At 35.7% G+C, this 24,502-nt stretch overlaps 1 protein-coding gene across 4 annotated transcripts in view; it reads right to left on the bottom strand.

The window, feature by feature from the left end:
• LOC131674304 (receptor-type guanylate cyclase Gyc76C-like) overlaps positions 1 to 24,502 on the bottom strand; it is a 1,727,826-nt gene that overhangs the window by 802,791 nt on the left and 900,533 nt on the right. For all 4 annotated transcript variants that reach the window (XM_058952904.1, XM_058952926.1, XM_058952919.1 and 1 more), the window contains one exon: positions 13,849 to 14,338. In XM_058952904.1, coding sequence (XP_058808887.1) covers positions 13,849 to 14,338 — 490 coding nt within the window. The remainder of the gene's footprint in view (positions 1 to 13,848; positions 14,339 to 24,502) is intronic.

Here is a 24,502-nt window from a genome sequence, read left to right as displayed (position 1 = left end):
GTGTCCCCCAAATGTTTCTCACGCCTAATTCCCATTTGAATTACCTGAAGTTACTAGCCAGGAGGTTATGGATGCACTAAACTCATCCTCATCCAGAACATTTGGTCCCGATGGTTTGTCTGTCAAGATGCTCAAACTCGTCTCTTCTACATGTCTCTCGTCTCTCACGCATCTTGTTAACAAATTATTATCATGCGGCGTTTCTCCAACCTCCTGAAAATGGTGTCTCATCACCCCTCTTGCCAAAATATCTTCGCCCGCTCTTTTATTGGAAATCAGGCCGATAGCAAGGTTATCCGAGGTATCAAAGAGGCTCGCTCATGTTCAATTATCGTCCTATCTGGACCGCTGCAAGCTGCGTGACCCACGGCAGGCCGATTTCGTGAGGCTTGATAGCACTCAGACTGCACTCCTGGACATCCTTGATAACATCCACAGGGCCATTGAGGAACATAAAATCACAATCCTCGTCCTGCTGGATTTTTCTAAGGTTTTTGAAGTCATCCCCCATGGTCATCTGATGGTCAAGCACAGAGACCTGTGTCTGTCTGGCACTGTCTTGAGCTGGTTTTTTAGCTATCTGACTGACAGGTTTCAGGCGTTGCGGGGGACAACTGCAGGGTGTCAGATTGGCTCCGGGCTGCTATTGGAGTGCCGCAGGATATTATTCTGGAACCATTGCTATTTGCAATTTATATCTCGGACCTGCCCCCTGTTCTCTCCTTCATGAATCACATGCTTTATGCCGACGACACGCATGTCTACCTACACTGTCATCCCGGTGGCCTTGCGGAGGTACTGAAGAGGGTGCAGCTTGATGTCCAGGCTATAGCGGACTGGGCTCTAAGAAAAGGCATCTCTCTTAACCTTACCAAGACTAAGGTCATGATACTAGGCAGCGAACAGTATGTTAGGACTATAATCTTGAATGACATCACGAAGATCACCATTAACGAAGTTCCACTCGACTATGTCACCATCGCTCGCAACCTGGGTGTGATACTGACTCCCACGCTAAATTGGTCCGAACATATCGGAAGCGTGACGAGGAAGGCTCTCTGGCTTTACTCCGCTTCCGCAGGAAATCTCTCTCAACTACCCTTAGAAAAATTCTTGTCGAGCAGCTCATTTTTCCTCATTTCGACTACCTCTCAGTGGTTTGCATTCAGCTCGATGGAGACCGCTCGTTTAAGCTTCAAGTTGCCCAAAATACCTGCATATGCTTCGTAATAGGATGAATCCCATATATACCCACTCTATCCCTAAACAGCCACATCATCCACCATAGATTAGCCCTAGGCTGGCAATCACTTACCCCGAATAGTATATATACCCCGAATATAGAGCCCTCACCGTTCTGGCATACTCTCTTGTGTCCAGAAAATCGCCACACTATCTAGCTAAAAACCTGTCTGTCCTGCTTGATAGTGTCATTATTCGGCACTTGGGTCGTCATCCACCGTCGGTGTTTGAATACAAAGCCCCTCAAACTGAGGCCTGGAACCATTCTTTTGCAATCCTTTCACAGAGGATATTCAACTCATTAAGCGTGACCCTGTTCTCCACCGATCGGATCTCTGACTTCAAGGATTGGACACGTGATCTGTTTTTAAATTATGAAGCTAGAGCATGGATTGAGAGGGCGACTCGCGAAAAACAAATCCCAGTGCCGGCACTGTCCGATTGCACTCGCATACCAAACAAGGTCAATCCAGTCGCGTTCTCCCAAAATTATCCATCCTCTCACAAATACCCCTCTATCGATCTTTGGTTCATTCATAGCTAATTAAACTCGGTTGTTTTTTAGCCAAATGCACGTCGTTCCACTTTTATACCTTCCTCCTTTTAGTCCGTTTTTTGTAAAATAGGTGCCATCGCGCTTTCATTACTTTTATTATTTCTATTATTTTTATTATTTTTTACTATTTTTATTATTTTTATTCTTCTTATTATTTTTATTATTTTTATTACTTTTATCGTCTTTATTATTTTTATTATTTTTCATCTTTTATTATTATTTTTGTTGATTTATCTGTTATTTTAATTATATTGTTTTTATATATTTTTGTTTTACTATATTTTACATATTTTATTCTATTTTTAATTTTTATATACATATTCTGAGTCATCTTACTCTTATTGCCATTGGAAACTCACTGCTCACCGTACATACAATTCACGCATTTCATCTAAATTCATCTTCTTTAAATAGTTAAATGCGTTAATATCTCTTCTTCGTCATTTTAAAATTTTGTTATTGTTTGGTTTGTACATTTTCTAAACTGCCAGACGGGGTTCCACCTCATTGGCGCAATAAACGAACTAATCTAATCTAATCTAATCTCCTCTCTTTCTCCTGAAAAAGGAAATTGTAATACCTGTTATTTTATAGCACAATTATAGTATTACTATTAAATAAAACGATATATATCTATTCAATTAAGCAATTATTTTATTTTAATTTTTATTACTTAAAATCTTACATCATTAATTATAATTTAATTTTTATTTAATGAATCTTCTGATATCTACCTGTATACTTCATATTTTTTCGTAACTTACTCTTTACAGCGAAATTTCTTATTCCACCTCGTTTTACTGGCGCAGTTTTTCTTCGAATAGTCGGATTACCATTTTGCATTTCCTTTATACGCTTAACTACACTGCTTAGATCTGCACTGAATTGTAAATTATTATCTTTGTCTTCTTCGTTGATTTCCGGCTTTTTCTCTTCAAGTGGATCTTTTTTATCATCCATCTGCATTTTTTTAATTATACTGATTTCAGTGATGAGATGACGAATTCGATTGACTTCATAAATATATAAAATTTACCTGAAGACTTTTTTATAAGTGACAACGGTGAGATAGACAAACCTAGTGCTTTCATTATATCTGATTGAGGTGCCAAAGCTTTGATTTTCTGACTCAGCTTGACTCGCTTAATGAGTTTAGCTTCATCTTCTTCAGCTTTTCGTTTTCATTTTTCTTGATCTGCCCGTGCAACGGCATGTTTCTTACGAATCTATATCTTACGAACATGTATCTGTGAAAACAAAAGAAAATAATGAAAATATAAATTTTGCATATAATATATAAAAATATATTTTTTAATAAAAAAATTTACATACCTCCATTATATATATATATATACAGGGTGGACCATTTTAAGTGAGCCAGTACGTTTTCTCGGAAACTAGTGGGGATAGCGAAAAATGTTTCAAACAAAAGTTGTCCAACTTGGAGGGGGACATACCCTCATGACCTTGCCTGTGTCCTTGGATGTAAGGTTCAAGGTCATTTCAAGGTCAACTTTGTTTTCTTAAACGGGACCCCCTATTTTTGACCCTGGATTTGGAAAGAACGGGAAATTCTACGTTCAGATGATCTATTATACGTGGGGTCTGGGGTGACCCTCAAGGTTATTTGAAGGTCATTTTTATTTTTTTACGAGTGTAAGATTTACGAAAAATAGTTTCATACAAAAGTTGCTCAACTTGAGGACATACCCTTATGACCTTGCCTGTGACCTTGGAGGTCAGGTTCAAGATTATTTCAAGGTCAACTTTGTTTTTTTAAACGGGGCCCCTCATTTTGACCCCGGATTCGGAAAGACCGGAAATTCTACTCAACGTCTTGTTTAGCCGTCACGTGTGCGGTCTATGTTGCCCTGTTTATTCATGGTCGTAATGTGATGAAGAAGATAAGTGATTAAAGTATTTTAGATTTACTATTGATTTACCAAATTAATCAATTGTTAATCACATGTGAAATATTTTACAGTAAGTGCTCAAAGACATTTCCTTCTCCTTGAATGCATAATTCAATTCTCCGATGAAAATTATCTACTGTCCTTAGTAGTACATCCTGCGGTATGTTCTGACATGCGATCCTGATCCTATCCATCATGTCTTCTCGGGTAGTTGGTTGTTCTTGATAAACGACATTCTTCAAGTATCCCCATAAGTAAAAGTCAGGAGATGTCAAGTCGGGAGATCGTTGTGGTCATGCAACTGGTCCACCGCGACCGATCCATCTACCATTGAATCTGTTGTCCAGGTAAGCTCTAACATTTCTGTGGAAATGCGCAGGAGCTCCATCTAACTGCATCCACATTCTCAGTCTTGTTTGGAGGTCAACTTCTTCCAGTAGTGCATCTACTTCATTTTGTAAAAATCGAGAAAAGTTTTCCCCATTGACATTTCTCTCAAAAAAGTAAGGTCCAATTACATGTCCATTGATAATGCCACACCACACGTTGACGCTCCAACGATGCTGATGATCTATGTGTCGATGCCAATGAGGATTTTCAGCTGACCAATAATGACAGTTGTGCCTGTTGAGCTCCCCATTATTTTTGATTGTAGCTTCGTCAGAGAACATGACATTACGGAAAAAAGTTCTGTCGTTTTGAATCATTTCTCTTGCCCAACGACAAAACTCCAGTCGTCTTTCCATATCATCTGGTGTGATGGCTTGAGTGAGAGTGATGTGATATGGTCGGAATTTTTGGCTTCTCAAAATTCTTAAGACAGTTTGTTTTGGTATGCCAGTATCTCTTTGAATTTGTAATGTACTAATATGAGGATTGTCATGAATAATTGCCAATATCACAAGCACGCGAACATCATTCTCATCGTAAGTATGATGTCTTCGCGTACGAAATAAATGTCCTTGTTGAGCTTTCATATAAACCCTTCGAATGGTGTTACGATTAGGGTGTCTTCGGTATGGGAAACGTCTTGATAAAGTCTTGCAGCTCTACGATAATTCCCTCCGGCTAGACCAAGAATAATAATCATGTCAACACGTTCACGCGCAGTATAATCCGGCATACTCCGAAACAAAAGGCTTTTGATTTAATTTTTAATAAAAATTTGTAACAAAAAAATTCTCTTCTATGAACACAAAATCTTTATTCAGTGAAATAAATGAATAAACTAAGCTGCTGTATTAAAAAATAATTTTTGTTTTGGGAGAATGAAGAGATTCGATAAGCCAAACCATACAATGACAGATATTCTATCTTCACGGTAAATGTTACTTTTATGGGGTAAAATGGATGGTTAAGCTAGAAAAGCATACGGCCTTGCGCTAGCATATGATAAAAGGGGCGAATCAACGCTTTCCGAATCCGGGGTCAAAATGAGGGGCCCCATTTAAAAAAACAAAGTTGACCTTGAAATAATCTTGAACCTGACCTCCAAGGTCACAGGCAAGGTCATAAGGGTATGTCCTCAAATTGAGCAACTTTTGTATGAAACTATTTTTCGTAAATCTTACACTCGTAAAAAAATAAAAATGACCTTCAAATAACCTTGAGGGTCACCCCAGACCCCACGTATAATAGGTCATCTGAACGTATAATTTCCCGTTCTTTCCAAATCTAGGGTCAAAAATAGGGGGTCCCGTTTAAGAAAACAAAGTTGACCTTGAAATGACCTTGAACCTTACATCCAAGGACACAGGCAAGGTCATGAGGGTATGTCCCCCTCCAAGTTGGACAACTTTTGTTTGAAACATTTTTCGCTATCCCCACTAATTTCCGAGAAAACGTACTGGCTCACTTAAAATGGTCCACCCTGTATATATATATATCTATAGCTACCGACCTCTAATTTGTATATCTCTAAATATCCGAAAGGTACGATCAAATTTCGACGGTGCTTCCGAGAATACGTTTTCAGAAAAACTAATGAAAATACAGCTAGACTCATTCCCTCTTGAAGAAAGAAATCTTATTCTCTGTCTTACTATTTTAACCAATGTTTTTTTTACCGCAATAAAGAACGCAATGATAAAGTCTAGAATACATAGGTTTAGACAAGATGTCGAATTATAATAAAATCATTTACCGATGCATTAGCAATTAGTTGAGAAAAGTCCCTTATTGAAGCTTCCTAGCCATTATCTTATCGGGCCCATCATGTCTAATGACTAGAAAAGACATATCAGCCGAGACGTCGTAAAAGATCTATATCTCGGCAGGAGTGCTCTTTCTCACCATCATCTCTTTCAACGGGACCAATTTTAACGTTAAAGCACACTATAGTCTTCGCTATAGGTATACTTCTGCTATCACATTATTACAGAACTATCATAACCGATCGCAAGATTGATCAATCTATATACAACAGATAGCGGCAGCGATTAAAACTACATACAATTTATTGTGAAACTAATGCATCCGTCTCACAATAAATTTATTAATTATTATATTAATTATGTCATCCACCAGATCCAACTATACACAATTTATTATAGGACAAAATCATCCATCGCCCAATAATTTTATTAATTATTTTATCATTACGTCAGCTCCCTATGATATCTTCCGTCAGCTCCCATCGTAATGTAACATCTTCCACCAGCTTCCATGGTTACCGCGACGTCATCCACCAAAATTAACATGGCATATCTACTATTGTTGTTTTTACATTCGAAGTGAGGGTAGTATAGGTGAATCGGGTAGCAATCCCGTATCGAGCATTTATTTAGTCGTGCGGATAGGGAAGCAAGCGTTGAGATCGCCATTTTGAGTTTTTGATTTGTTGAATTATTTTTGTTGTTTCTTGTTTTCCTTTTTTTCTCTTTTATTCTTATGAATAAAGACCTTAATATTAAATAGCTGTCACGTTCGTTTGCCTAAATATCACTCCTTATCCCGAATCCTGTCCGAACGATTGACGCGTTAAAGCTCGATGCGTCATTCAGTTGTGAGAACATTCGTGCCCCCTTAAAAATAATTTATACGGGCGATCGCTAGCTAACCCAGCGGAATAGGCCTTATTACACCGTTACATAGATTAATGTAAATGAGGTTATTTAAAAATAATTGGAAAGAGTAATGAAATAATTAATATAATTAAAATATAATTCTCTTATAATTTATAGAAGATAAGAACTTTTTTTAATCGTTAAAAGATAGAAATATAAATGAAATTATTAAAAAAACATTCATGCAACTTTTTACTTTCTCGAAACGTTTTTTCATAAACATTTCAGTTATTTAAATGTAAGCTAAGGATAAAATACAGGCATCCATCGTTATACGCGGTAGTTACGTTCCGAAAAAGTACCGCGTATAACGAAACCGCGTATAACGAGACCTTACGCTTATGGGAAATTAGGGGTTACGTTCCAAAGAAATCAAAATATATGATTCAGTACTATTTATTTTGAAAATAATCAGTCAATTTTGCTTGCTTAGCTCTTCTCAAAATGTCTCTATATAATTCATCGTAAATCAATATAGCTAAATCGCATTGTCGTTTGAAATTTAAACTTCTAACCATTACACAGGCCTGCAAGGTTTTGTTCTTTTGCAACTGAGGGTCATTTCCGGAGTAATTTTTGGCGTAGAATTCGAATCCGTCATCAGAATTTCTCCATCACGTCAGGTTTTTGAGTAATCGTCCCCTAAAGGTCGAAAAAACACGTTTTTTGGCCATATTAAAGGCTTGATTACATCGTGAGTTTATATTCTTTTCAAAAACGGTTCACGGCATCTTAAAGAAACACTCTTACCCTTCAAAACCCATTTTTCAAATTTAAGATATCATTTTTTTTCATCAAGATATCATCAATTGAAGTTTGCCATTTTTGAGGTTTCACCATGAGCTTAAAAGTTCGGCCAATTTTCCTGGAAGAATACGATATATTTCTTAGTTTTTTTTTTATAATGATTCTAGAATCATTATCCATTTATAATGATTCTAGAATCATTATCCAAAAAATACTAAGAAATATATCGTATTCTTCCAGGACAATTGGCCGAATTTTTAAGCTCATGGTGAAACTTCAAAAATGGCAAATTTCCATTGATGATATCTTGATGAAAAAAAATGATATCTTAAATTTGAAAAATGGGTTTTGAAGGGTAAGAGTGCTTCTTTAAGATGCCGTCAACCGTTTTTGAAAAGAATATAAACTCACGATGTAATCAAGCCTTGAATATGGCCAAAAAACGTGTTTTTTCGACCTTTAGGGGACGATTACTTAAAAATCTGACGTGATGGAGAAATTCTGATGACGGATTCGAATTCTGCGCCAAAAATTACTTCGGAAATGACCGTAAGTTGTAAAAGAACAGTGACGACTCTCTATTTTGCAGGCCTGTGTTATCGGATCTTTTTGCACAGCTTGTTCGGATGCCATGTTAATAAGATTGATAATTTCCACAACAGCTTTAGCATCGAAAATGGTTTCGGACGTCGTTCGTGTAAGGCCTTCTTCAGTTTCTTCTTCAGGCGGATTGTTCGAAAGTACTTCGATTTCTTCAGGTGTCAAGTCAGTTCTTTCTTCCACAAGATCTAGAACCTCCGATTCCTCAAGGTCTTGGAACCCTTCACCTTCGACTTCTCGAACCAAGGCTATGACCTCTCGCACTGTGTCTTGATAATTTGATTGCTGCTCGGCGTCACTTGCTGCAACTACTTCCGGTAACAGCTTTTTCCAGCTTTGGTTTACAGTGGTCAATTTAACTTCAGTCCAGGCCTCTTCAAAGAAGTTGATTGCATCCATGATTGAAAACATTTTCCAATATTGTCTGACAACATTGTCGGGAACAAAATTGTCGCAAGTCCGGTGAAGATTTACTTTTTGGACTAATGATTTTATAACACGTCTTAACTAATAAGACTTGAAAGTTGCTATGACAGTCTGATCTAGCGGTTGAATTAATGACGTTGTGTTGGGAGGAAGGAACATCACTTCGACATCAGGATGAGCTGTTTGCAAACATCCATCATGGCTCTTGCAATTATCAAGCAGTAACAAAACTTTGAAAGCGAGATTTTTTTTGGCTAAGAATTCTTTCACTTCTGGAATAAATGAATGCAAAAACCAAATCTCAAAATTATTTCTTGTTACCCATGCAGTTTTGTTCGAAGTCCAATGGACGGGTAGCTGTTCTTTATTTTTTCCTTTTAATGCTCTAAGATTTTCTGAACGATACACGAGCATAGGTTTGCATTTTAAATCTCCAGTGGCGTTAACACAGAATAAGAGAGTAAACCTATCTTTCGCTACTTTGAAACCTGGCGCTCTCAATTCTTCTTTCGTTAACCATGTTCGAGATGGCATTCTTTTCCAAAAAAGTCCAGTCTCATCACAATTAAAAATTTGATCGGGAACAAAATGTTTTTCAGCAATAACTTCTCGAACTTGTGCTGGGAATACACGAGCAGCTTCATGATCCGCACTAGAACTTTCACCTAAATATTTTGATTTTCATTCTTATTTTCAAGTTAAGTTTTTATTTTTTATTTATATTTTATTTTTACATTCTATACCTGAGAATTTGACATTATGCAGCATGAATCTGGCTTTAAACCTTTCAAACCATCCTTTACTCGCGTTGAACTTCTCAGTTTTATTGTATTTTTCACACAGGTGAGTGTGAAAAACGATAGCTTGATCTCTAATTGCCGCTGTACTAAGAGGAATTTTTTTGTGTATAAGATCTTGAATCCAAATCATAAGCATCTCTTCTGCTTTTTCAATGAAATTATGACGAACAACTTTTGCTGCCTGAGCATGCTGGCCCAAAATTTGTGCACTTTCACGAATTTCCGCTTCGCTATCCCGAATCGTGCGAATGGTTGATTCATTTACTTCGAAACGTCTAGCAATTGCAGCAACTTTATCTCCGTCTCGAAGTGAATTTAAAATTTTTAATTTATCTGCCAAACTCATTACTTTTCGATTTTTCTTTAAAGGCGTTTTTCTTGGAGTTTTCGTTGGAGGGCGTGGTGGTGCCATGATTTAAATTTGGAAATACTATTGACGTTATAAGAAAGTAGTGTGAACCAAATAGAAATGTACAATGTTAAAGGTTATGAAAATTTATAAACAAAAACAAAAAAATTGAACTGAACATTGCGTCGAGTAAACCGCGTATAAGGCTGACTGTTACCGCGTAAAACGCGGGACGGTCACAAATCGCAATCCGCGTATAAGGGTAATCCGCGTATAACGAAACCGCGTATAACGAGGGATGCCTGTACCAAGAAAAATAATTTATTATTACTATATAAAACTAAAAATGATAAAATTAACTACACGAAATAGGCACAAATTTATGCCAATTAGAAAGAAAAATCGACATGAGAATTAATAATAAAAATATATATGTAAGACGTCAAATACGAAATTTCCGTAATCTCTTATACATAAAATGAAAGACCTAACATAATTGGCAGCGTATTCTTCACTTATTAATAAAACGAGATGATCATTCAAGGGTTGTGTATCAAGATATTTATGACCGTACTTTTTCAAGATTTCCATGCATCAATAAGCATGAGCCTTCTTTTGAGCGTTTGTCAGATTAATGCTATCCAACTCAAACAAATCTTTTTCACGGCCAATTTTCATGTAATCTTTTCAATATTTTATTGATGCTAATTATACTAAAGAGTAAAGATGCCTCTATCTCACAATATGTCACATATCGATCTTACTTTATGAGTTCATACACAGCATCGACGTTTTGTGGTACAACAACAGATTTTGAACAACCTTAACCGAATTCATCCTGGAGCAAACGATGACCATAATTGAATTCGTTATACCAGTCATTACAATACTGTTGGATGGTACATTACCGCTATGAAAAGAATTAAGTTTATTGTTTCACTTTTGTTTTGCTAATCCATGTCAAAAGATAAAAAATAATCGCACGAAAATGTCCACGTGTTAATTCCATTTTTTGCTCAAAATGAATTTTTCAAGTTACTGCAAACAAAATAAATCACACTGAAATGACAAAATGTTCTGAAAAAGGTTATAATTAAAAATGTAACAACCTTTGCACATAAACTAAAAATAAATAAACTAAATAATGCATATATCGGAGAAGTAAAACCCGGAAGCGAGATCGAGACCTCGGAATTAGGGTTACTGTACATACATAGAGAAGTAATATGAACTTGTTCGTAATTATATTACATCGTAATTAAGATAAAGCGATCTACAACGAAAATATTTCTGCATGACTTACAACGTACATTTAATTTTGTATTCGAACCTACAAAAAAATTCTTGTTGTTAAGACAATCCTTAATTTATCGTTTTATATCCCTCTTACATTGAATACTAGTAACATTATAGAAAAATTGGAAGTAAAATCTATATCTCTTTGAAAATAGCTAAATGCGCTGGTGATATGTGCATTTGAATTAACTGAGCATGTTAATGTCTGTAATCTATGATACGATGGCTAAATTAATAAATAAATCACCTATAAATCATACACATTATTACAATCTCATTATGGTTATGGTGAAATTTTAATTTAAAAAAAGGAGTGATTTTTTTGTAATTTCATGCAGGGAGAGTACTAACAGCCATTCATGCGCTTTTACCACAGCTGTGTAGGATGACGTATTCATTTTTCCTTAAATAGATCGTTCAGAAGTTTCATATTTCGTTTTAAAACTATGATATTACATTGTAATTTTTATACCGTAAAATATCAGTGTCACATATTAATGCAGATCCTACCGAGCACAAAAGAAACCGCAGAACATCTACACGTTTTCTAAATTTATTATTTATTATTTAATATACAAGGTGTCCCATTTTGAAGGAACCACCCCGAAATTTTCGACGGTTGACGTTATACAAAAAAATTCTTCAGACAACAGTTGTTTGGGACAATGGGGGCAACCTTTCTGTGAAATCCGATTTGACCTTGGGGTTCATTTTCAAGGTCATTTGAAGGTCAAAGTCATTTTTTGAATAGGAACCCATATTTAGGCTCCCGGATTCCGAAAGAGCGGAAAATTCTACAATTCTACATTTAGATAACGTATTATGTGTGAGGTGCAGTAACCCCCCCCCCCTCCCACGTCGCCTAAGATCATGTAGGGGTCAAATTTATGATTTTCTTCATCTATGCATAGGGATGATCGGACAAGAGTAAGGTTAATTGTAATAACTGAATAACTCGATAACCCAAATAACCCAATAACCCGATAACCCTAATAATTCAATAACCCCAATATCCCAAAAAAATTGTAGGGTCGAACAACAGTGACCTTGAGCTTAGCTTCAGGTTGATTTTCAAAGTCGACTTCATGTATTCAAAGACTTCATGAAAAGTGTAATTTTCCATTTTGTGGGATAACATGTTATTTCAATTCTTTTTTCTGGTGTGATTCCGGACAAGCCTACAAAGTTTCAACTAAATAGTTTAATAACACTTTTTCAGTATTGTTTATGACAATAGTGATTCGCGAACAGTCCTTCTCAGGATAGTTCAAGTGTAATTTTCTTAGTCGACTTAAAAGGAAGGAATATGCCGGATTATTCGAGAAACGAAATTGTTGATATTCTGTTGTCTCTCGTGGCATGTCAAGGCCAATATCGTGCTGCGGCAAGGTATTACCCATAGCACCCGGCTAGGTAATCAATACCTTGCCTTCATTGGCTGGGTAATCGATATCTTACCTTCATTGGCTGGGTAATCAATACCTTGCCTTCACTGGCTGGATAATCAATACCTTGCCTTCACTGGCTGGATAATCAATACCTTGTTAACTTCACCCTTGCCCCGGTAGGATGGGGGGGGGGGGGGGGTGAACCGCTCTCCCAACATAATACTTTATCTAAACGTAGAATTTTCCGCACTTTTCGAATCCGGGATAAAAAATGGGAGCCCTTATTCAAAATATCTCTTGGTTATTGGGTTATTGGGATTATTGGGTTATTACAATTAACCTTACTCTTGTCCGATCATCCCTATGCATAGATGAAGAAAATCATAAATTTGACCCCTATATGACCTTAGGCGAGGGGGGGGGGTTAACCGCACCCCACACATAATACTGAACGTAGAATTTTCCGCTCTTTCCGAATCCGGGAGCAAAAATATGGGTTCCTATTCAGAAAATGACTTTGACCTTCAAATGACCTTGAAAATGAATCTCAAGGTCAAATCGGATTTCACAGAAAGGTTGCCCCCATTATTCCAAACAACTGTTGTCTGAACAATTTTTTTTGTACAACGCCAACCGTCGAAAATTTCGGGGTGGTTCCTTTAAAATGGGACACCCTGTATACTTACTATTCTTTACATATAAAATAGATTTAGTTCATATGTTTAGATAATAATGCCTGTAAATATTGACTTGTATAAAAAATACTTTAGTTGTAGTAATTCATTAAATAATACCATTATGTATACTATTTGATTATATAAATTGTTATGGAAGAAAATATTGGTGATTAAACAATCACGCTAGTTAACAAAAAATCATTTATGTTAAAATTTAAGGTCTTCAGTAAGAAACTATGTAGAAATTTCGCGCGACGCAATTTGTTAACGAGAAGTTTTAAAATGTAATCAAGCAGATCCTCTATATTCTTTAAAATGCGATTGTGGATAGTTATGAAATACCATCAAGTGTTAAAACAGCTTATTGAAAGAGTAGTATGAACAGTAATGAATTACTGTATTTGTAACGAGTATATATATATAAAATGTAGTAAATTCTTAAAATAAAAAAAAAAGATTTGTTTAGTATATAGTAAAATATGTGATCGCATTTACAGAATTAATAACGCTTTATACCAACATATATATCGATATGTGTTAAATGATATACCGATATATTTCCTTTTCAACGCAAGCTCGCTGACTGACTTATCTTTCCAATATTCAGTATCATTTTGATCCAAAAAAAGTTTATCAAAATCCGGGTATTTCTCAGCAATGTAAAAGAATTAGCAAGCAATGTATTATTATACACCTGTCTGTAGGGAATGTCGTATTAAATACTAATATTATAAAAAGATAAAACGGTTAGTTTCTAAATAATACAGAGAAAGAGTAGAAAATACTAACTCAGGTAACATTCGATGAAGTAAATCCTCTGTCTTTTGTTTTTCCTCGTAGAGAAGACGTGTACGTTCGCTGACTAAATCTTCAAGATTATTTGCATATTTTTCCATCATGTCCATCATTTGATCCATAATATTACGATGTTTGCCAGCTTTCATTCTTTTTAATCTAGTTCTTATAGCTTTAAAGTCAGGTCTGAGCTCAGGACTTTCGGTCCAGCACTCAGTCATCGTATTAATAATATAATCAGAACAGTCTGCTTCAGATTCTGACAAGACATTGACATTTGGCCTAAATGGCTGTTGCCCATCTTCCGGATATTTTTTCACTCGGTCAATAATTTCTTTTGGTTCTAAATTTACTCCTCCGTAGGGGCCTTTACGTCCAATTATTTCAAACAATATTATTGCGAAAGAATATATGTCTCCTTCTTGGGTCCCTCTTATTGCAGCGTGTGGGTTCCTCAGCAATTCTGGAGCTTTCCAAAATAAATCTAAAAACAAATAAAAGTAGAACATGTAAGTGATAAGACTGAATCATTTGGGAACGACTAATATTTATGAGTTATGATATACAAGGTGTCCCATTTTAAAGGAACCACCCCGAAAGTTTCGACGGTTGGCGTTGTACAAAAAAAATTGTTCAGAAAACAGTTGTTTGGAATAATGGGGGCAACCTTTCTGTGAAATCCGATTTGACCTTGAGATTCATTTTCAAGGTCATTTGAAGGTCAAAGTCATTTTCTGAATAGGAACCCATATTTTTGCTCCCGGATTCGGAAAGAGCGGAAAATTCTACGTTCAGTATTATGTGTGTGGTGCGGTTAACCCCCCCCCCCCTCGCCTAAGGTCATATAGGGGTCAAATTTATGATTTTCTTCATCTATGCATAGGGATGATCGGACAAGAGTAAGGTTAATTGTAATAAACGAATATCTCGATAACCCAAATACCCAATAACCCAATAACCCGATAACCCCAATAATTCAATAACCCCAATATCCCAAAAAAATTGTAGGGTCAAATAACAGTGACCTTGAGCTTAAACTTCAGGTTGATTTTCAAAGTCGACTACATGTATTCAAAGCCTTCATGAGAAGTGTCATTTTCCATTTTGTGAGATAACCTGTTATTTCCATTCTTTTTTCTGGTGTGATTCCGGACAAGCCTACAAAGTTTCAACTAAATTGTTTAATAACACTTTTTCAGTATTGTTTATGACAATAGTGATTCGCGAACAGTCCTTCTCAGGATAGTTCAAGTGTAATTTTCTTAGTTGACTTAAAAAGAGGGATTATTCGAGAAATGAAATTGTTGATATTCTGTTGTCTCTCGGGGCATGTCAAGGCCGATATCGTGCTGCAGCAAGGTATTACCCGCAGCACCCGGCTGGGTAATCAATACCTTGCCTTCGTTGGCTGGGTAATCGATACCTTACCTTCATTGGCTGGGTAATCAATACCTTGCTTTCACTGGCTGGGTAATCAATACCTTATTAACCTCACCCTTGCCCCGGTGGGATGGGGGGGGTGAACCGCTTCCCCAACATAATACTTTATCTAAACGTAGAATTTCCCGCTCTTTTCGAATCCGGGATAAAAATGGGGGTCCTTATTCAAAATATCTCTTGGTTATTGGGTTATTGGGGTTATTGGGGTTATCGAGTTATTAGGTATTGGAGCTATTGGGTTATGACAATTAACCTTACCCTTGCCCGATCATTCCTGTGCATAGATGAAGAAAATCATAAATTTGACCCCTACATGACCTTAGACGAGGGGGGAGGGGTTAACCCCACCCCACTCATAATACGTTATCTGAACGTAGAATTTTCCGCTCTTTTCGAATCCGAGATCAAAAATATGGGTTCCTATTCAAAAAATTACTTTGACCTTCAAATGACCTTGAAAATAAATCTCAAGGTCAAATCGGATTTCACAGAAAGGTTGCCCCCATTGTTCCAAACAACTACTGTCTGAACAATTTTTTTGTACAACGCCAACCGTAGAAAATTTCGGGGTGGTTCCTTTAAAATAGGACATCCTGTATAAACGTGAAGTAAAATATAATGTAAGTATGATAAAGTAGTAAAGTAATGATAATTAGTTATTTGTATATAACACTCTTATTTTAAAAAATGCAAAATCGAAAACTTTTTTTTTGCTATTCTGAACCTAATAAATTTATTGTTATTCTTACTATTTGTAGACCACATATGTACTAATGATACTTTGAAGTAGATAATAAGATATAATTTTCCGTCCATAAATTACTATAAGAACATTTAATTTATAGATATATAACCTGTGATGCAAAACATAACTAATATCACTGCCCACCGCCTATTCCCATCACGTGACTCTGCGGATCATTAATCGCGTCCGCTAATATTAATAAAACATCTTGTTTCATGCAACTCAGTTCTCTCACGTCCAAAAAACTGGTGGTACAAACACGGTCACATGGTCGGACGATCGGCGAATGAGATCAGCTGACGAGGGAGAAAAATAAAGGACCGCGCGCACACTACGATATCCGGACGGAAAACAACGATAATTCGCGATCGCACGATTGACATGCGTCGATCGGCGAGTTTTCTACCTTCGAATCGACCACGTGAATGCGAAAAGGTGGAAACCCGTGAAAAAATGGAAATAAAGACGATGGAAACGTAAGGCGACCGAGCTCACACCCAGACACGATACATGCCGGCACTCGGGAGAAAAGGGAAGAAAAACGCACATAAAGGATCCGAAAAATCGATACTATCCCATGCTTACACCACACTCACTCACTCTCTTGACGACCAGGATCGCCCAGCCATTGGAACAACCATTGCAACCAAGGTATACGAGAAGCCGGCAATTAACGGTTACGCTATATTAAACATATCGGCGGTTCGTCGTAGATAACGGATAGTGCCCTGATATATTGTGGAGAAAACTAATTATTTTCACTCACACACACACATGTGCACCACAACATGCGACTGGAATGACGACTGAGCGTTCCAAGAGGCGGAAATCAGCACCGGTGCTGAGAGCGGAACGCACGTAAACGAGTGGTGGCTGCTATTTTGATGAACCGCAACGAGAGAAGATAAACTAGAGAGGGAGTGGAAGTGTGATCTAGAGAAAGATAGAGAGAGAAAGAGAGAGAAAGATATAGAGAGAGAGAGCGACTAAAAGAAGACGGCGAACGACTGAAGGCGCGCACGTAATTAACTGACTCTTTTTTGAATTACTTGTACGTGTATGCGAACTAATGTCTATATATTGTAGTATATTCGATACGTTCTAATTTGTTGGTTACTAAGTGATTGTTTGGTTGCTAAGTAATCTGTATTATTATTAGTTAGTTAGTTGTGTTCATGAGCTGATATTATATACACACGCTATTTTCAACGATTCTAATACAAGTTTTAGTTTCTTTTACATATCGTTGTATTTTACAGTGCCGCTCACGCACTTTTACCCCCCCACGGGCAAAATCAGTCTAACTTCAAAGTTTTATATCTCTGGTAGAAATTAACGTACAGAGACGCGCGTGGGTGCGTTTGAAAGGTCTTTCGGAGAGCTTTCAAATGATATGACTCACGGTTGCCATCGATTGTTTTTTTAAATTTTGCAACAATTATGCAAAATTGAAAATTCTGAAATTTTTTTATTATTTTTGACAATTAGCCAATTTGGAAAAAAAATCGTACGAAAATTTGAAGTACACCATTTTTTAGCTATAACCAAGCCCTATCTGAATCACTCATCAAAAATTTATTTTCGTCAAATATGACGCGCGCACGGGCATTTTTTCCTGGAAGTGACAGTTTTTTTCAACATTTTTTATCTCCGTCAAATTGTAACAATCGAAAAAAATTTATAGGAGAAAAAATGTTTGTTTTTTCACGTAGAATACTGCAATAATTTTTTTTTTGGTTTTTAGAAAAATTTTTTTTTTCGGTTTTTATCAATTTTTTTTTCTCACAGTCGGTACGCTAAAAAAATGAGAAACCACAAAAAAAAATTTTTTTCCACCCATTCAATAATACTACATAACAAGTATCGTAAATTACATAAAAAAAAAAATCTTTTTTTTTTCGACCTTGAAAAATAATTTAAACCGAAAAAAAAAATTTTTCTAAAAACCAAAAAAAAAATTATTGCAGTATTCTACGTGAAAAAACAAACATTTTTTCTCCTATAAATTTTTTTCGATTGTTACAATTTGACGGAGATAAAAAATGTTGAAAAAAACTGTCACTTCCAGGAAAAAATGCCCGTGCGCGCGTCATATTTGACGAAAATAAATTTTTGATGAGTGATTCAGATAGGGCTTGGTAATAGCTAAAAAATGGTGTACTTCAAATTTTCGTACGATTTTTTTTCCAAATTGGCTAATTGTCAAAAATAATAAAAAAATTTCAGAATTTTCAATTTTGCATAATTGTTGCAAAATTTAAAAAAACAATCGATGGCAACCGTGAGTCATATCATTTGAAAGCTCTCCGAAAGACCTTTCAAACGCACCCACGCGCGTCTCTGTACGTTAATTTCTACCAGAGATATAAAACTTTGAAGTTAGACTGATTTTGCCCGTGGGGGGGTAAAAGTGCGTGAGCGGCACTGTATTTCATTAATTAGTAGTGGTTATAACATTTTGGGGGCTTAGCCGGGATCCGACATTTGTTTCTTCTATTAAGTTTGAATCTCAACTATGTCTACACACCGGACACCACCGAGGACAAGAGCGCAGGCAGCGGCAAGCGCTAATACAATTACGACGAATATTGCTGATGCCGCTTCGGTTGCTGCTGCAATAGCTGCTGCCTCTGATATCGCCACTAATATACAAGGACATTTCGAACAATAATCGGATGTCATAGACATAACCCAACATACAGGTACTAATTTATTTTTTCCGAATTTAAGTGGCCCTTCAGATACTCCTGCACTGCACCCTGTACTTCCTGCTGTTGCATCGACCGCTAATTCGGCTCTGCAAGAGGCATTGCTGTCGTTGAGCGAGTCGCGAGCAATGTCCGATGATCTTCTTCAAGAAGTGACAACATTGCGCGCTCAGCTAGATGCTGAAAAAACTCAACGCTGTGAACTTGAAAAGGCGCTACAGCTACAGGCCAGCCAAGAGCAGAGTCTCGTAACAGAGCTGCACGCGCGTAATACAGACTTCTTTGAGCTTCGTCGAGAGTTCAACCGACTTCGTCAGGAAGTCAACCAGCTAAGTCGCTATCCTTCTAACCTCACAAACACACGTATTTTGTCACATGCTCAACCCAACCTCGCGCAAGCATATCCAGCAACGACTACACCGATTCCACTCACAGATCTAGGGATAGGTTACACTCTAAAAGTCGATACATACGATGGTTCAGCACCACTTTGCGAATTTTTGTGTCAGTTTGAGCTTATTTCAAAAGCTAATCGTTGGACAGATGATAAAAAGATGGTAGTTTTAGGTTCGTGCTTACGTGGTGATGCTCGATCTATTCTTAGAAGTTATCCGACATCTGAAACAATAACTTTTCATTCACTGATACAGAAATTAGAAGAAAGATTCGGGGACAAACATTTAGAATCTATTAGTTATTCACTCTTTCACACCAGATGTCAAAAACTAGGAGAAGATTTTCCGACTTTGGCTGCTGATATTGAAAGATTAGCTACTTTAGCTTATTCGGAATGTTCTAGTGAAGTTCAGGATAAAATAGCTTGTTCTCAATTCATCACTGGTATTTTTAATAAAGGGATTAAAGAAATACTTCAGTTAGAAAAAATTACGTCATTAAAGATTGCCTTATCTCGAGCACAAGAAATTAAAACTATCAGGGAACAGAATAGGACTTCATTTTCACAAAAGAATGAGATTAAAACATCTCAAACTTCACCGCAAAATATATCAGACAAACAAACTGACTTTCAAGCTCCGAATGGAAAAACTAAGGATTTCAACGTTAAGGATTGGCTTAAAAACGTTGAATGTTTTGCTTGTAAACAAAAAGGCCACGTTCGTACATACTGCCCGAACTCTCAACAGGAAAACTGAATATTGTTAGACTTTCGGGAGCGAGTTTAACTACTGATGTAAGAGCTCCTCAATTTACTCCTTTTCCTCGGGTATGTAGAGTTCTTAGAAATTTTAAAACTTTTGAATTCGAAGGCACGGTAGATAATAAGACTTTCATACTCAAAATTGATACAGGTTTAGATGTTTCTATTTTGAATTCAAAATTTGTTGACAAAAATTGCCTTTGCATTCCTCTCATTCAGGATTCTTTGAAATACCCTACAGGTGAAAGTGTTCCTATTAAATTTAAGACTATTGTTCAGATTTGTTTAGGTAAATATTCTGTTCGTATGATAGTTTTTGTTGCCGATATAATCGATGATTGTATACTTGGCTGCGATTTTTTGAATAACTCCGGAATTGCAGATTCTATTAATGACATTTTTTCTGATGTTCCAAACTCTGTTAGGACTAACGTTAACCAAAAAATTTATTCTAGAATTATACAATTAAGTACTGAATTTCCTGCTCAACTACAAGATTTACTTGAGAAAAATTCAAAAGAGTTGAATTTTTCTCAAAAGAATAAATTTTCACAACTTCTTACTGATTTTCAAGATATTTTTGAAAACAACGATGTAACAGGTAAATATAACCTTATTGAGCATACAATTCAATTAACAGATTCAGTTCCTATTAAACAATAGTTAATATTAAACAATATGTTACCTGATACCTACTGACGAGTGAAATATGAAAATGATTGCAAAAAATATTGTACATTCTAGTCCAACTGCGAAGGCGCTGCATATTAAATTAAAATAATAATTGTATAAAAAAAGGATGATTGATAAATATTGTAGCATAATATGTAAAAGAGTAACATAAAATAGAATTGTAGTATGGTAAAGAAAAAAAATGCGACTTGAATCATGTGAAAATATATACGATCTGTATGCATCAAATAAAGCGACCAGTAGCGAAATAGACATTACTAACCGATTTGAACTAACAGATTCGAAATTCTGACTAATTGTATCACTCACGTCACTCACTGATTAGACTAATAGATAAGTTCTCAGAAAAAATTATATTTCCATCCGCACCGAATGTTAGATTAGAGTAGAGGTAAAATCTTCACATTAATCAATGCTGACTGACTTAGTGGGGGATGAAAGAGAGTGAAAGATCGAGACGACGAGAATATTCGGAATATGCTACCAATATACGAATTTTTATATCGAACAATGACAGTATTTTTTCTTAGAAGAAGGAAAGGAAAGGTAATTTTCTTTTGGGAAAAGCCGTCGTTCGTCCATTTTGTCACTAGTTCTCGCCCTAGCTACACGCAATCGTAAATTCTTTCGTCAATACCTTTGTGATTTGTGTGAGGAAAACTCAGCAAGTTTGAAGTAAGTAAGTAGGTAAAGTAGTATTCGCTGTTATGAAAATTAATCGTTACCGCGCGTGATATTCGTCGTGTTATTCAATCCGTTAAGACACGTGGATGTTTTGTCGCTATGGATCATCGAATTGCACTGACCAACCGCTTTTTTCTGACCAACTCAAATGTAGATAGTTTTCGAAAATAAAAAAGTGAAATTGTGAAATTGAGTTCATCAGTTTAGTGTTGCCTCGCTGATCCATTTTTCCCTGCATGCCGACCTGATTTACTTCAACCACGGATGAAATTCACAGTTGAAGCGCTCTCAGTTTGCAAAATTTTTCCGCTTTCAAAAAGATAGCCGTCTGCGCGCCAATATCCGCTCGTACCCTAACCCTTGAGAGAAGGACGTACTAACCGAGCTGACCAGTCGTGACCATCCAGGAGCAAAGAGCAATTGTAGAAAACAAGTTAATTCGAAGAAATTCGGCTGTTCCCCGACGATCGCCGACTTCAGAAACGGCGATCTGATATCTTCAATCAAGTTGGAGAAACGAGTCGCTAACAGCTACTGTACGATGAATTAGAGTGCGCGTCTTAAGCCGGCTAAAATTTCCTTTCACAAAGTTAACTATCAATGATTATAAGAATATTTTAAAGATAATAAAATCAAAACTCTCTATAAACAACAAACTTCTGGTATATAAATCTATTATCAAACCAATTTGGACTTATGGAATATAACAAAGGGGCACCGCTACAGAATCAAATATTGATATTATTGAAATATTCTAAAATAAAGCCCTAAGAGCTATTACTAATGCACCGTGGTTTGTAACAAATGAAGTAATTAGGAAAGATGTTACCATGCCGACTGTAAAAGAAGAAATAGAAGTTTTTTACAAAATATACGCAAACAGAATATCTGAGCATCCAAATTCTTTGACAAGAAACCTACTGAAAACAACACCGAATACATCAAGATTTAAAAAATACACCATTTATATCATTTACACATAATTAGTTAACTGATTTAATGTAATAAGAAAATTTAAATATTGCTAAGGTACAGAATACTAGCGAAATACTATCATGTATATGAATTAAATATACCTACTATAGCTTAAAAAAAATTTACTCATTGTCTTGTCGACAGATTGTAAATAAAAATAGGAATAAAAAAAAAATTTCAGCTACTATTCATGGAAGCTCGTTTTTAATTTTTACACCATTCATACAAAAAACTATAAAATTTTCAGAAAAAGTTCTTCTCTCTGGGGATTGGAAAGGTCCTTTATTACTATGCTAAAAGATCGATTGTAACAGTTGTCTGGGCTAATATAGATGGTGTTAAATGTCTATTATGTACTTTTCATATTATTTAATATACGTAAAATCGAAAATATTTCAAGAACCATTTATACTACTTTAAAATAAAAAGAGTCGGTATGACTGATATCGATGTTGACCATAATACTATCTCTACTGTCAGTACTTTAACATTTTTAACAGAGAAAAGTTAAACTGAAATTATCGCTCCGTTTGAAAAATGAACAAGACATGATCATTAATCCTATAAGAGGTACTACCATCTAATTAGATCACTGACCTTGAGGTTCTCATGAACTTGAACAACATTAAATTTCTTTTTAAAATTTCGGATAGCAGAGTATATATTTATTTCAATACTTCGAGTTAGGTATCTTCATCAGGTAAATATCCGATAAAAAAGTTACAGTGAAAGACACAAAGTTCAAGATTTAACCTTTTATTATAAAAAAATCAAAGAGTTATAATTTTAAATTTTAGCCTTACAACTTTCTATGATGTTTTACATCAAAAGTTAAAAAGTATAGATATCAATCTTATTTCTAACGATAGTCATATGCGAACGGACTTAAATAAGTAAAGTAACTATCGATTTCAAATAAGGATCATTCAGCTTCCATTGTTCCTGACCAAAATTTTAAAGAAGTTTAAAAATGTATACCATAAAGAATACTCATGCTCATCAAAAGTCTTCTTCTTCGATGTCGTCAGGCCTATCTTACACGGCGTATTGCACAGCACCAAAAATAAATGGCTAGTATAACTCAAAATCAACTCATTCCATAACTACGTTCAAGTGTTTCCCACATAAAGAGTTAAAGTTGTCAATACTCAATCTAATGATAAATTTTTTCTTCTTAAAAGTCAACTCAGTCTTCTTACAACGCTCAGACAGTTCGGATGTGCAGTTAATTACTTTCTAAAATTTGAGCGGTCGTTAAAATATTACAGTTAATGTTAACAGATTGAACCAAAACAAAACAAAGGTAAATCATATATAAGCAGATAAATTCATTTTAGCTGATATGGCTACCGCAACAAAAATAGTGCAGACGATAACATCAATAGATAATTTAGAAGAATTAGAAAATAAACTAGTTGCATGGAAAACCGTAAAAAACAAAAGGACAAGAAATAGCCCAGAAGAAAACAGAACTTTTAAGAGAAGGCAAACATATATCAGTAATTACTAGTTAGGAAACTTAAACAACAAATTAGAAACAAGCAACTAGTATGAAATATTGGCTGAAAAAGAAAAAAACACAGGTAAAACATATAATCTATAAACAGCACCTAAAACCGTGAAAGCACCATCGCATTTTATTAACAGAGTTTTAAATATTAGCACGCTTAAAAATGTACTCGATAATGTAGCTAAAAACGAATACATATTAAAAGTGCTAAATAATAACGAGATAAAAATTCAAATTAAGAATCCAGAACTATTTTTACAAACGGTAACAAAATTGAAAAATAAAAATACTGATTTTTACACATTCCAACAAAAGGAAAATAAATCATATAAAGCAGTTCTAAAAAATATGTACCCGTCGGTATATTTCTAATATAATTACGAAACATTTACAAAACGTATTCGGACCAATACAATGTAAAATAATAGAAGAAGAATAACAAAATTTATTAAATAGCACGCAAAATAACAATGGTAATAATCAGTCATTAACAATATTAAAATACAAGATTGCAACGGTAGTCGATTCAATTAATCGATCCGTTCGCTATTTTGCTTCACGCGCGTTAGTACGAACAATTAAGAGAGAAAGGGGGCGCGCGATCTTTTGAATAAACAGTTGCGCCTCAGCTGTTTACGCGAGTTTACCGCCGATATTGTTTTGCACCGTGTTTCGCCATTATTAAAGATTTTCTGGGACAATTACGTGCATGAGTGCAACGACGGTATTGCAGC

This window comes from Phymastichus coffea, unplaced genomic scaffold (assembly GCF_024137745.1).
Source record: "Phymastichus coffea isolate CEN01 unplaced genomic scaffold, Cenicafe_Pcof_1.1 PCOF00014, whole genome shotgun sequence".
Classification (NCBI taxonomy): domain Eukaryota; kingdom Metazoa; phylum Arthropoda; class Insecta; order Hymenoptera; family Eulophidae; genus Phymastichus; species Phymastichus coffea.
This window is presented reverse-complemented; position numbering and strand designations above follow the sequence as displayed.